The 15,127-nt window shown below is 39.8% G+C and overlaps 1 protein-coding gene across 1 annotated transcript; it reads left to right on the top strand.

The window, feature by feature from the left end:
- Positions 1-1,838: 1,838 nt before the first annotated feature.
- GJA1 (gap junction protein alpha 1) lies at positions 1,839-14,874 on the top strand. Its single transcript, XM_019967139.2, has 2 exons — positions 1,839-2,045; positions 11,964-14,874. Exon 2 carries the CDS (start codon positions 11,980-11,982, stop codon positions 13,129-13,131), a length of 1,152 nt encoding a protein of 383 aa, XP_019822698.1. The 5' UTR covers positions 1,839-2,045; positions 11,964-11,979; the 3' UTR covers positions 13,132-14,874.
- The last annotated feature ends 253 nt before the right edge of the window (positions 14,875-15,127 follow it).

Genomic DNA, 15,127 nt, shown 5'->3' with positions numbered 1-15,127 from the left:
TAAACATAATTTTTCATTAAAAAAAAAAACCCTGCTGTAAAATAGCCAATTCCAACTTTTCCTTAATGTAACTAATTCTGAATTAGCATTTTAGGAAATTTTAAAACATAAAGTGGATGATTTCAGTAATAAGTGTACTTGATAAATCCTTTTACAAAAATAAGCCAAATAGTTACATAAATTAAAAGAAGCACAGATTTCTTCCCTTTTTTTAAGAGGGAGGGAAAGCATATTTTCTTAAAATAAAAAGAGTAAATCATATTTTCATGAATGTGTTCTGAATCAAGGAAAGTAATTTTTAGTTAGGACCAAACAGACTCATCTGAAGGAAAGGACAATACGAATATAAGACTGAAGCAATAGTCATGGACTACTGATCTTGAAGACTTGAAAATCAGATTATTATTTCTACTTCTTTGTTCCCTTTATTTAACATAAAGAAAAACGTACCCTTAGAAATAGCATGGTCAGCAAATAAGAGAGCAAAACTGTGTCTTAATGCTACAACATTTCAGAAGATGTTTTAGTAACACCTATTAAGGTGTTTTATTTTAATGAAATGAAATTTAGGGGAGGATATCTATCAGAAAACACTTGCGATCATCTTTTATTCTAATATTTGTACTAGTGACAAAAGAGTAAAGAGTATTAAAGCTGGATCAGTTTGCCTTGTTTCCAGATAATAATGGCCAATAATTTCCAGAGAATTCCCTGCCCAGCCTCAGGAGCATCACTGAAGCCAGTTTATGGGAAGTGTCCTGCCACAGCCTCTAGCATGGCATCTGGAGTGTCCTCAAAGAATCTGTCCACTCTAAGATTGAGGCCACATGACTCAGGCTATTATAAATCCTAAGCCAGAGGGCTGAAGAGGGAGGACCCTGGAAGTGGTGGGAAAGCACATAAAAACTGTATGTGGAGCTCTGGGGGCATCAGGCAGAAAACTATCCAGTGGGCTTTAAAAAGGCAGATGGTCTCAAGAAAAGTTGATAGTTTCGGGACCCACTCAATGTCAACTTAACATGTGTATTTCACAAAAAAATAACCTGCTATTTCACTACAAAAGAGATTTCATTTTTTGTGAGTTGGCACGAATGCGGCTGAGATAGTATAAATTTTCAGTTCCCTGGAGATCTGGTAGGGGTCAGACATCTAGATCTTCATAGTCAAAATGTATTACATATAAAGTAGTTATATCTATTGTTTTATAAAACAATAAGCTGCAGTAAAGAATAAAATTCAAAGCTGTCATGAGGTTGGAGGGTGGATTTGGGATGGGTATATCACCATGAAATGTTCCTTTTTGAAATTTCTCTCCCATCTCCATTTCCTTTGTTCGTTGTCCCTACTTAAACTAAGAAGAAAGGAATTCGCTGGTGAAAGAACTCACTCACATCCACCCACCTTTAACTTCACACACCTTTGTCCAGTAGGAAACAAAGTCTGTGCTGGCTATATTCTTTTCCACCACTTTAACTTACTACAGCACACATATATATTACAGTAAGTAAACTTTTAGAAAAGGTTGTATTATTCTAAAACACATTACTTTTTTTTTTTTTTAATCCCCGAACTTTTGGTGAGAAAAGCACTAACTGAAACCCATAATTGTATTTGTAAGCAGTGACTTAAGCAGTGGCACTCACGTCTCTACTGCTACTTCGTCTCGTCAGCACATTTACAGCACAATTTTGTCTGGACCTGGCTACTCCTTCTTTCCCCAACCCGTCCACGTTCTCCGGCCCGCTCTCCACCCCCCTGCCCGCCTTTCCTCTTCTCCTCCCCTTTCTTCTAGCCCCTCCCTCCCTGTTGAGTCAGTGGCTTGAAACTTTTAAAAGCTCTGTGCTCCAAGTAAGAAAAAAGCTTTTACGAGGTATCAGCACTTTTCTTTCATTAGGGGGAAGGAGTGAGGAAAGTACCAAACAGCAGCAGACTTTTAAACTTTAAATAGACAGGTCTGAGTGCCTGGGCTTGCTTTTTCATCTTTCTTCATCCTCTGAGGAGTTCAATCACTTGGCTTGCCTACTTCACTTCTTTTAAGAGAAAGAGTAAGTTTTTAAAAGAACTTTACCTAACCGTGTCTTTTTCTAGCAGTGAAACTTTTCTAAAGTTTTTAAATATGTTAAATGTAGCTTTCATATGACACAATAAAGGGAATGATGAACTTGAAGATGTCTGTAGTTTTAAAGTTAAAATTAAACTTACGGTATTTACTTTTTGACTGCTGAAAAGTTTTTCTTTTAATAATGCAACAGGTAAATAAGATTCACATCTTTCTGATGAGGATAAAGAACTAATTTACTGGATATTTCGTTTTCCATTTTAGACTGTAATTTTACTTTTGGGGGTGATCAGTAACAGTCTAGGTGCTTTGTAACTTTTTGGGGGGGGGGAGGGCGAGGTTAGGGGCCTACGTTGGGGGTTTGACTGACAATACAAAAATCAAAGTGCAAATTTGCTTAACGTGCTTGCTATAGAATTCTACGCTTTGTTCTTTTTCATATGGAAATCTTGACTGATGTTCTATAGCCTTGCAAAGCAAACTTCCTAACAAAGTGCTTTGTTAAGATCTTGCGGTTACTTGACTTCCACGTGGTTCCTTCCTAGAATTTTACCCAGTAAACAAAAGGTATAAAAATCAGAGTTGTGATATTGAGGTTCTTAAAGCCACAGTAAAGGGTTACTTTATGTTAGCAGCACTATGGAAAAATCTTGAGACTCGCAAGAGAGCCACCATTGACTCGACCACGCTGGCAATTCAGGAGGTGAAATCCCTTGAATGGGTGATGGTTACTTACAAAGCATGAACAGAGGGAGAACAGAAGTCTCGGAAAGAGTGTATGCCTGGGTGTTTTTCCAAAAGGTCTCGTAAGGCAGGGGCTCCTAGAAAGAATAGGAATCTAAATGTCTTAAAACAGCCCCTTAGAGGGAGCTCCCCCCACCCCACGCCACCCCATCTTCCGCTTGTCCGATCCTGTAACAAACTTCAGACCTCTGGGGCAACTTTTTTGAGTCGCTGGGTGCTGCCAGTAGGCAAAGATAACGCGGATTTGTTATTTAAAAGGGTTCAATTTCTCACATGCTCTTATGGGTAACACACATTCTGTTAGCTAGAAATACAACCTTGCGTTTTCGTGTCCGGTAGGGGTTTTGTCTGATCTAACTCCACAGACTATTAAGTTTAAATTTTTGGTGTGACCCTGCAGTTTGAAGTATTTGCACCAGAGAAGGTTGAAAAGCAAAGAAAAATGAAAGCTTTCGGAAGGAGGACGGGGGCCTGGGGCCCGGCGGGAGCGGGGTGCCTCCTGCCATCTTAGCATCCGCCCGGCTCGCCCGGGGCTCCTGCGCTGTCTGAGCCCTGGCGATTTGCAAAGGTTTGCTCAAAGGAGTCCTTCCGATCCTCTCTAGTCTAACCCTGAGCAGGTCCGAGTTCCGCCACTGGGAAGGAAGCGGGAGGGGGAGAGCGGCAGGGGGCGGGGGACGGGGGGTGGGGGAGATGGACTGTGTGCCAAATAGTAAAAAGAAGAGCAAATGATTAATTGAATTAACTGTATCAATCTAATTTCCCCTCCAACACCCACTCCCGCAGTGGTTTTTTTTTTTTTTTTTTGGAACTTGCTGAATCCTACTGTATAAACTGTAAGGAAACCTGAGCGCCTTGGGAATTACCTACCGTACCTAACTGGCACTTCTAACTCTTCTGTAAGTTCTCGAAACTTCTCAAGAATGAGGGTGGAGTGGGGAGAGCGGAGGAAGCCCCATCATGAGATGAGTAAAGTGCTAATGACGTGTCCGGAGGCAAATCAGTTCCAGAATTCGGGAACTCAGATCTTCCCCGGTTCCTAGCAGCGGCTCGCCCACCCCATCCTTTTCGCTAGTCATCCAAATATTTACAGAGCATCTCTGATAAAGCCTATCAAAAGTTCTCCTTAACCAACCGCATCCTCACCCTAGGGCGTGCCTATTTTTCTCTCTAGGAGTACAAAGTGGGGTTGGGAAGAGGAGAGCTATAAACTGTTGGAAAAACAGACATGGCTTTACTTGGAGGTGGGTTTAATTTCTTTTGCTTCCCAAACCAAGTTGGTAATGAAAAGATGCTTAATTTCCCCCTCTGAAAACTGGACACATATGAAGTTAGTCTAAAATGCCTTGGGCACTTTGAAGAATAGATGATGAAAAAAATTTTTAAAGGCCTAACTTGTCCAGGAATTGCTGAGAATAAAAGCCTCTAGTAATACAGAGATCTCATTAAATTAACTCCGTCTCAGAGAATGAAAAAAATCCAGGGAAAAAAACACTTCATGGAAAAGAGTAATTAATTCCTCTATGTAGGCCAGGTTGCCTGAAATTGCCTCTGTCCTGGCAACGTGTACGTGGAGTGCTTTTTAGTTTCCGAAGTCAGTACAGTTTTCACCTGTCCTTTGCCTGCAAAATGCAGTGGTAATGCGTTGATCCTACTGCAGTGGCTTTGATCCCACTATGTTCCATATTTTTCTACTACCTTTTATGGTTTATCACTGCTGCCCTATCCACTCAATTCCTGGCCCTTTACAGTGTAATTCTTACATTGCTCACCCTTCCTGGAAACACAGTGTCAAAGCAAGCATCTGAAAGGGTGTGTTTTCAGATATTGAGAGTTGTTTTGTTACTTACATGTCTTCAATTCCTACCTAGAGGAGAGTGGGAACCTCACAATAAACTGCATTCCTTCCTTTCTCTGGTGATGTGCAGAGATGCAGCTGGGTATGAGCCTCAGCGCCTCTCTATATATGATACCCGAGGGAAGGGAATGATAGGAAAGTCACCAGTGATTAATACCTCCTACTCCACCTTTCCGGTTCTGACTTCCCTTCAAGATTCTCAGTTGTTGAAATTGTTGAAGCGTATCTACACACGTTAGTTCAGTTCTGGAGAGACAAGTTATTATCTGGTGTTTACCATTAATGTCAGTATTCAATATAGATAAGTCAGATTTCAAAAAAATCCCTGGAGTTCAGTGGGAGTTCTCCCTCCTCCCCCTCTTCAGATAAGCACCTAAATTCTCTACTTTGTCTCCACATTGCCTGTCTAGGTTCCCCATTTGCCTGTGTATGTACACACTGTCTTTTGCCAAAGGTAAAACACAGACCATGCTGAGCCATTTATATAGAAGTTTTATATATATAAATTTTTCCATAAGAGTTTCTTAATTTTCAGTAACCTTCGCATCCAAGTTTTCCTAGCTGTCTAAATACTTTATTTAACAGACGTGTTTTGGGACGTCCCTGGTGGTCCAGTGGTGAAAATGCCTTTCTTCCACTGTAGGGAGTGCAAGTTCAATCCCTGGTGGGGGAACTAAGATCCCTCATGCCACGTGGCACCGTCAAAAAAAGAAAGTGTTTTATGGAATGTCTAAAATTCACAGTAATATAAAAAATACATAGTGGGTTTTTTTTAGCAATTTCTGTAAGGCAGATGCATTCTCTAGTGTATGACTTTTTCCATGATTTAGAGAAGATGTCTCCAAATAGAAACACAAATACAGGCAGACCTTTTTCATGGTCTTTTCTCTTCAATAATTGATAAAGGGTAAATTTGTTTCAATCTCTTTGAGGTTGCTATTGTACTCATTTCAGGAGCTTTTGGTTACCATTAGGAAAATGTTAATCACTTCTTAGGTATTATTTTGCTAAAGGAAAGAATACCAAAGTTAGAAAATAAAAGGGCTATATCTATATCTAAAAATCATTTAAAGAGGAATGAAACTTTATTGAGCTTTTACTAAGAGCTTCATGTTCATGAGTTACTCATTCAGTGTTCATTAAGGAAAGAAGATTTAATACACTTGTGAGGGCTTTTGCCTCCATCCAATGGCAATCTAAGAACACAGCTTTTAGCCTGCAGCTTCTGACTTAGGCTCTTTCTTGTATCACCATCAGTGACCATGAGAAACTTCTGCTAGTGGGGAGTTGAGTGATAGCTGTTGGACTAGGGAGAGGATTATCTATTTTTGTAGGTGTCATCTTCTCTTTGGATGGAGTTCCTCACTCCTCCACTCCCATCTCACATCATTGTTCTGTGGAGGCTGATGTAGATTGACTATGTGATGAAAAGAGGTGAGAGCCAAGGTGAAAAGGCACGTGTGTTCCCCATCCCACCCGCAAAAAATCAATGCCACACATCAGGTACACGTCAGAAGAAATGTAGCAGCATTGCATTCTTTACAAAAGAATCTAAGGCTAATCATGGAGCCATGGGCAGAATTTTAAATAGAGTAGATGTTTACACGAAATAGGTTTGATACACCAGGGCTTCCCTGGTGGCTCAGACAGTAAAAAAAAATCTGCCTGCAATGCAGGAAACCCGCGTCTGATCCCTGGGTTGGAAAGATTTCCCTGGCAAAGGGAGTGGCTAAGGCTGCAGTATTCTTGCCTGGAGAATTCCATGGACAAGAGGAGCCTGGAGGGCTACAGTCTATGGGGTTGCAAAGAGTTAGACGCGACTGAGCAACTAGCACACCACAGAGTTAGGCTGACTACCCACATATAAGGAAGCAAAGGTTGTTTATTATCTGATGAATATATATTTTTCATAGTACCTGATTCAAGTCACTGAACTGCCTAACACACCCTCAACCTATGTAGAGATGTTACATTAACTGGGATTGATACCAGCTGTTACTCTTCTAAGAGCCCCAATCTTACCCCAAGATTTATCATTCTTGAAATAAACACAAGTTTTAACAGGTTATTTCTTGCACTGCAAGATACCGTGGGATCTCTCTCAGCAACAGTTGAATTGTGTAGTCCAGTCAGAATTCAAATCCTGCGGAATTGGACAAAAAAAAAAACCAAGTTTTTTTGTTGTTTCTTTGAAATCTTAACCTGTAAAACAGCATAATAGTGAAACTGCATAAATATCTATGATACCAGATACATTTTGCAAGAATTCCAAATCACTATGACCTTGTCTAATAAATTCAAGACCTTGTTTAACAAATTCTTTGTTAAAGAGCCTGTTTTCTTAATTTAATCATACTACTTGCTCAGGAATCATTAAAATATATTGCTACAACAGACAGTTCTCTGTTACAGCAATTATCACTTGAAAGATTGAATAGTTTTTATCATATGAGATGTTGACAATACTTTTTTTAACTGTGTAAGTCCCTTTTTAATTAATTTGAAACTTCAGAAGTTTGGGATAGGTAACTATAATTAAGAGAGTCCCAAGGAGGTAATAAACAAACAAACAAAACTGGTGAAACCTGGTACCTTTTTTGTTACAGGCCCCTTTCAATTCACTCAATAGATACTCGGTATCTCTCAACTCTTTTAAGCACTGGAGATACAGCAGTGGACACAAGAAACTCCCATATAGAAGTCACATTCTAGTTGAGAAAAGCAGATAGAAGTCCTTGTCATGGAGGCAGACAAACAATAAACAGATAAGTACATATAATATGTCATTATATGGACCATTAAAAAACAAAAAAAGAACAGGGGGAGTAGCCAGTGACAGGCCTGGAGTACTGGCTGAAGAGATGAGACCAGAGCCAGCCATGGGGATGGGACAGAGTTGATCAAGGCAGATCAGCTTGTTAGTTTTTTTCAGATTGTTTGAGGGGAGTAGATTGGCAAGCAGGGTAACAGGCTGTCAATGTGTAACCTGAAGAGAGGTGACGTGTAACCTGGTGATGGCTGAGATCAGGCTAAGAGCTGGGGTGGTGGTGAGACTCCTAGTCTGTTTTGGGGGGAACACAAAACCTATAGCATTTGCTGACAGATTGAACATGGGTTATGTTAATTGAATGTGGGTGTGAATACTACCCAAAGCACATCTAGCTGTTGTAACTATAAGAGGAATGGTCACAACTGAGCCCACTCAAAGTCATTCACCACAGGGGAGAGGGGGTCTTACAAAAATTAAAGAAAAACATTAGAATTTACTGCTCAGTTTTGAAGTTTATAATTTGGGGGAGGGGGTCCACACTGCATGGCAAGCCGGCATGCCAGATCCTAGTTCCCCAACCAGGGATGGAACCCCTGGCCCCTGCTGCAGTGGAAGCACCAGGGAAGTCCCAAGAGGCTTATAATTTTTGGCTTAGGATATTAGAAACACACATGGCACTTCCTCCTCCCCGACTGCCCACCTCCAAATCCATTAAATGATTTTGTCAGGAAGCAATCCTGTTTACCTTTTTTTTTTTTCACTCACTCAACAGATTATAGTATCTCTTCTTACGAAAAATCTTTAAAATTGAAAGTAAAATATATTCTAATTCTCTTAATCATTATTGGGACATTTATGACATAGTGTCTTGATTATAGCTTTGGCACAGTGATATGTTACTATATCTCTGAAAAAGGAGACAGTCAAAAGTAACTTAAAATTGAAGGTTTATTTTCCACTTTGAATAAAGTATTTGAGTCTTTGTGTTCGCGGGGAGCAGCCAATGGAGGTAGAGGGTCAGGGGCTGTACAGTAACAGGTAAGCTCTGTTCCCAGGTGCCCAGAGAGTTCTGCTCCTCACCCTGAACCCTCCCCACATTGCAGAGAGTCCAGAAGGTGCTTGGGCAGGTCACCCTTAGGGTGACTGAGGTTTTGGCTTCTAGTCTAGAGGGCCATGAAGAGCCATGAAAAATGTGATCTAACATGGTACGGAGAGGACATGGTCCAACTGCTGTCAAGCATTTGCTACTAACAAGAACTTTGTACAGCTCCTTAGCCTAGACCTTAATCTATATATAAACTTCCACCTTGGGAACATAGCAGTGAAGAAATGAGTATACATGATATATGCTCAACTGCCATGATTTTCTAAAGTATCAAAGAGAATACTTATCTCATACTGTTGAATGTGAGTGAGGTGTATAGTCTATAAATCAATGCTGGGGGATTCTGTAAACATCATCATGACTGCTCCTTATAAAAAGGCATTAATTTTTCAACCCTGACTTGGAAAAATTAAACCAATAATGGGGATGAGGGGACAAACAGTTAGTAGAATTTCTAATTCACAGCAAAGTGAATGACTCCCAAAAAGGTTTTGCTACCTCTCTTTGAAAATCACAAGCATTATAAGCCATTACATTAACCACTGACCGTCTCTATGATAGTGCTAATAACAGGTATCTACATGTTACAGGATACAAGTTTTCCAACTGGATAATTCATATCGACAGATGAACCAGTGTAACTTCATTAATTAATGCAAATGACAACTGTATGGCTCCTTAAAGAAAAGACAACTTTGCTACTACCTGGAGAGCTGCCCAGTAACCAGTTCACACACTGGTGGCAGTATAGGTTATTTTTGTGGAATCTCAGAACTATATGGTAGTCAGGTTTTATTTTCCATAGAGTATAAAGAAACTTAGTAATTATTTGTCACAAACATCAGTATATTTTGTTTGAAATAATAATGGAACATTGACTAAAATCTCATTGTGCCTGAAACTTTTTTTTTTTCCTTAAGCTCAATCGTGTGAATGTGATGAGATTGTGTAGTTTATCATTTTATACTTGATTGTTTTTGTGGCTCATCTTCCCTACCCCCCACAACTGGAGTATTGAGCAAAAGCAGATGACACTGGCAAAATAGTGAAATTCTCTACAAACAGAATCAGGGCCAATTTACACATCATCACATCGAAACTGTCTATTGATAGAGCTCCAGAAATTCTGCTCTATTTGTTTGACCCTCATGGACTGTATTTCTTCATTCCCAGTGCAGTGTCTTCTGCTAAATTGTAGGTTTTTTCTTTGACATTCTCTCACATCAAACTGTCTGTCAAAGCTAAATTACTCCCTCTCACTTCAAGCCTTTCCCTGGCTATTTAACTCTTTGTCAATCCTCCTAGCCTTTTTTCTTGCTTGACTGCTCATTCCATACATCAGTTTCACTGGCACTTTACCATCTAAAATGGCCCTTCCTAGTGGGGAAGCTCCTGTTCTTTATGACCACTGACAGAAGGGCGTTAATTCCTATAACCTGCCCGCTCATCTCCACTCATTATACCCTCTCACCTCCCCAGTCAGTCTCTGGCACCAGTCTCTGGATTGTCATCAAAAAATACACACTGACTGCTAATTTAGATAGCTGATAACAGTTTCACTTTATGGATCAGCCATCTCCTCTTTGTTCCATCCAGGAAATCCCAGGCCGGGTTTCCAATTCATTTTTTCTGGCCTCTATAGCCAGGAGGTACAAGGAGTAGGCAGAAGTGTAATATTGCTTAGTGGAGAAGAAGATTCCCCTGGATTTCATTTACTTCACATAAGGAGAACAGGCTCATAGTTTAATTCCAGCTGAAAAACTTCTATATATTAAGACAGCAAACTTATTTGTCAGAAACCTATTTAATCCTACTTTTAGTTATACTCTTTAAAATTCAGTGAGTTCCTGCCTGGGAAGTCTTTGCTTTGCTTGTTTTTAATTATTAACTAATTTTTGACTGTTTCATCCTGTTATGAACCCTCCAATAACTCTCTGCTGAAAATTAGACTGTATTCTCTATGACTGCCTCATGCAATATTATTCATTTCTTCCCAGATTTCAGCCCCTGATAAGATTTTATATATCAAAGCATGAGAACATTTCTAACTTTTACTCAGCTTAACTTCAATTTTAAGATGAGTGTTGTGCATTGGAAAGCCTTGGTCTTGGGATTGAAAGTCTTTTTCTGGCCTTACTGATAGGTGAATATTTTCAAAACTTCCCTGGCGGCCCAGATGGTAAAGAACCTGCCTGCAGTATAGGAGACCTGGGTCCAATCCCTAAATTGAGAAAATCCCATGGAAAAGAGAATGGCTATTCACTCCAGTATTCTTTCCTGGAGAATTCCATGGACAGAGAAGCCTGGCCGGCTACGGGCCATGGGGTCACAAAGAGTCAGATATGACTGAGTCACTTAACACTTTTAAGGACCTCAGTTTTCATCAATTGAATGGACTACTGGCAATTAAAAGTATAAATTGAACTAATAACTTTGGGGATTCCTGTCATCTCTATACACTTGAGGCTATTTCTCATCCCCAGTAATGGGGAAGTCCTAGGCTTAAGATATCAAGGTAGTGATAGGAAGTTAAGAAGAGTGTGTGGGCTGAGGGTCCAAAATCCAGTAAAGGAACTCGAAAGTATACAGGAATCCAAAGATGAAAAACAACCATTTTTACTACAGATAACAGATTACTTTTTATTTTGCAGGCTATAATTAGCATTGAGGCCAACTGAACTCTTACTTGAAATGTTACGTGCATTTAGTATTTGTTTTTGAAAGTAGGTTCCTGCATCTAGGGATACAGCGTGTCACGATGGTACCTTTGAGCACAGCATATTTGCCTCTGGGTGGAAGACAGACGTCCAAACCACATAAGTCAGTGCTTAAGAAAAAACAGAAGTATAAATGACCACAGTACAGAGTATGCACAAAGACACTTGAAATACCAAGGAGAAACATTTCAGTTTACAATTGGGAATAATGTGCTATATGTAATAGGATTGAGGTTTGAAAACAGATCATGTGCATGTGCATGGGTATGGGAGTTTTTACCTCAAGGCTTAGGTACCCATAGGTTTTGAATACTACACATCAGCATTTCGCTTAGGTAGGCATGCAGATACAGGCCTATCAGACAAGAATGAGCCTCATTTTTCAGACAATAAAATAAGCAGAGACATTTAGCACTGACAGCTTCTCAAGCGACAGGGTGAGACAGTGGCTGAGCAAGTAATACCTCTTCACAAGGTTAAGATCTCACTTTACTTGGCACATAGGCTGTGCTCTTTCTAAAACTTAGCATATATCAAGAAAATCTGAGACCTCTTTTCAGGGGAAAATGGAATCATTTGCACTTGTGGGCTGTTTTTTTTTGTTTTTGGAAGGAAATATTTTGTAATATTTTGACTGTTGGCTGAAAGAAACTGCATATTAAGCTAATAATTTGGATCTGTGATTATTTAGTTGTCTTTTGCTTTCTTTTCAGGCAGTACCCAGGCAACATGGGTGACTGGAGTGCCTTAGGCAAACTCCTTGACAAGGTTCAAGCCTACTCCACGGCTGGAGGGAAGGTGTGGCTGTCAGTCCTTTTCATTTTCCGAATCCTGCTACTGGGGACAGCGGTTGAGTCAGCCTGGGGTGATGAGCAGTCTGCCTTTCGTTGTAACACTCAACAACCTGGTTGTGAAAATGTCTGCTATGACAAATCCTTCCCAATCTCTCATGTGCGCTTCTGGGTCCTGCAGATCATATTTGTGTCTGTTCCCACACTCCTGTACCTGGCTCATGTGTTCTACGTGATGCGAAAGGAAGAGAAGCTGAACAAGAAGGAGGAGGAACTCAAAGTTGTTGCCCAAACTGATGGTGCCAACGTGGACATGCACTTGAAGCAGATTGAAATTAAGAAGTTCAAGTATGGCATTGAAGAGCACGGCAAGGTGAAGATGCGAGGGGGCTTGCTGAGAACCTACATCATCAGTATCCTCTTCAAGTCTGTCTTCGAGGTGGCCTTCTTGCTGATCCAGTGGTACATCTATGGGTTCAGCTTGAGTGCCGTTTACACTTGCAAAAGAGATCCCTGCCCACATCAGGTGGACTGTTTCCTTTCTCGGCCCACGGAGAAAACCATCTTCATCATCTTCATGCTTGTCGTGTCATTGGTGTCTCTTGCCTTGAACATCATCGAACTCTTCTATGTCTTCTTCAAGGGTGTTAAGGATCGTGTGAAGGGAAAGAGCGATCCTTACCACACTACCACTGGCCCACTGAGCCCCTCCAAAGACTGTGGATCTCCAAAATATGCTTATTTCAATGGCTGCTCCTCCCCAACCGCTCCTCTCTCGCCCATGTCTCCTCCCGGGTACAAGCTGGTCACCGGAGACAGAAACAATTCTTCCTGCCGCAATTACAACAAACAAGCAAGTGAGCAAAACTGGGCCAATTACAGCGCAGAACAAAATCGAATGGGGCAGGCAGGCAGCACCATCTCTAACTCCCACGCACAGCCTTTTGATTTCCCAGACGACCACCAGAATTCTAAAAAGCTTGATGCTGGCCACGAACTACAGCCTCTCGCCATTGTGGACCAGCGGCCTTCCAGCAGAGCCAGCAGTCGCGCCAGCAGCCGACCCCGGCCTGATGACCTAGAGATCTAGGTCCAGTTGAGATCCCACTCAGTTGTGGAGAAGAAACAGGTGCTATAAAAAATGCACCTTAGGTGTTCATTTTGTTTCATTGGAGGTGGTACTCAACAGCCTTGCCATGAGGCTTAGAAAACACAAAGACATTAGAATACCTGGTTCATTGGGGGTGTTAGGGATAGGCGAGTGGAGAGGGAGGGGATGAGGGAGGTACATGTTGGTATTTAATGTAGGTGATTCAAACAGCTTAAGTTCTAAGTAAAAGTTGCATTAGGTGATCCATAGGTAAGGGCTTTTTCTTTCCCACACACCCCTAAGAATAGTTCTGTGTATGTGAAAGAGTCAGTGATATTTTTGGTTAAATATTTTTTTGTTCTACCAAGAAACTGAAATAAGTTTGACCAGGAGAAAATCCTTTCTGAACATTTTACTTATCTTTATCAAGAAAAAGACAGAGGATTGTCTTTATGTCCCTGCTAAAAACATTCCATTGTTAAAATTTGCACTTTGAAGGTAAGCTTTGTAGGCCTGACCCTCCAGGTGTCAATGAACTTCGCTACTAGATTTTTTTATTCGTGGTATCAGTTAAGAGTTCAGACAAGGCCCACAAAAGAAGACTTTCCATGCATTTGCAAATCTCAGCCAGTTATCTTTACATTCTTTTTTTACATTCACTTGCATATAGTATTACCATCACTTTGCATCATTCCTCAACTACTATTCATATTCGTTTAATGATTTCTATAAACATTTTAAAGACAGTTGGGATATCACTTAACATTTTTTGAGTTAGAGTCAGGGAAGCAAGCCATGCTCAATATTTAACAGTCACTTGTCTGTGAATGTGTGTGGAAGAGTGTTTTATTTGTCATGTATTGGTACAAGTAGATGCAGTATAAACTCACAAACACAGATTTGAAAATAATGCACACATGGTGTTCAAATTTGAACCTTTCTCATGGATTTTATGGTGTGGGCCAATATGGTGTTTACATTATATAATTCCTGCTGTGCAAATAAAGCACATTTTTTTTCCCTAAGATATTTTTTCTCCATGTATCCTATTAAGGATACTGGGTTTTTTTTAATTTAGATTCTTTTTCTCTTTTCTTTCTTTTTTTTTTTTTTTTTTAGAATATAGCAGTAATGCTATTGCTGAAAGGAATGATTTTCTTTTTCTGAAATATAATCATTGATGCTTGAATGATAGAATTTTAGTACTGTAAACAGGCTTTAGTAATTAATGTGAGAGACTTAGAAGAAATGCTTAGAGTGGACTCTGAAGTGTGCCTAAATGAATTTTGCAGTAACTGGTATTCTTGGTTTTGTCCTACTTAATACACATTCATTCAGAATTTGTATTCTATTTTGAGTTTGACAGTCTTTTGGAGTAACCAGCAACTTTGATGTTTGCACTAAGATTTTATCTGGAATGCAAGAGAGGTTGAAAGAGGTTTCAGTAGTGCACATGTAACTAATTTATTTGAAATTTATCCTAAAGAAATCTACCAGTTTCTTCAAATGCTGTTTAAAAATTCATCACAGATGATTAGTGAAAATACAAAATATCATACTTTTCTTGTTGCATGTCAGCTACATAAAGAGTTTTGTACAATGAGAAATACTAATTTGTTTGACATTCCATGTTAAACTGCTGCCATGTTCAGCTTCATTGCATGTAATGTAGACCTAGTCCATCGATCATGTGTTCTGGAGAGTGTTCTTTATTCAATAAAGTTTTAATTTAGTATAAAGATAGCCTTTATAGCCCGTGTGATTTTTAAAACTTCTATTGCATCTATTCACAATTATCAAAGACAGTTCCATGGATTATGAGGAGTTGGACAAAAAAGATTCACAAGATTCCAGAATCTTCTTGTGTAAGCCACCAGGGAAGCCCCTTTAAAAGAATAGTTTTTATTGTTAACTAGATTCAGTGCAACATTGATTAACATTTTTGAGTATTTATTCAACAGAGAAGATAATGGATAAGAATGAAGAATTTCGAATA

The sequence above is a fragment of the Bos indicus genome, chromosome 9 (assembly GCF_029378745.1).
Source record: "Bos indicus isolate NIAB-ARS_2022 breed Sahiwal x Tharparkar chromosome 9, NIAB-ARS_B.indTharparkar_mat_pri_1.0, whole genome shotgun sequence".
Classification (NCBI taxonomy): domain Eukaryota; kingdom Metazoa; phylum Chordata; class Mammalia; order Artiodactyla; family Bovidae; genus Bos; species Bos indicus.
This window is presented reverse-complemented; position numbering and strand designations above follow the sequence as displayed.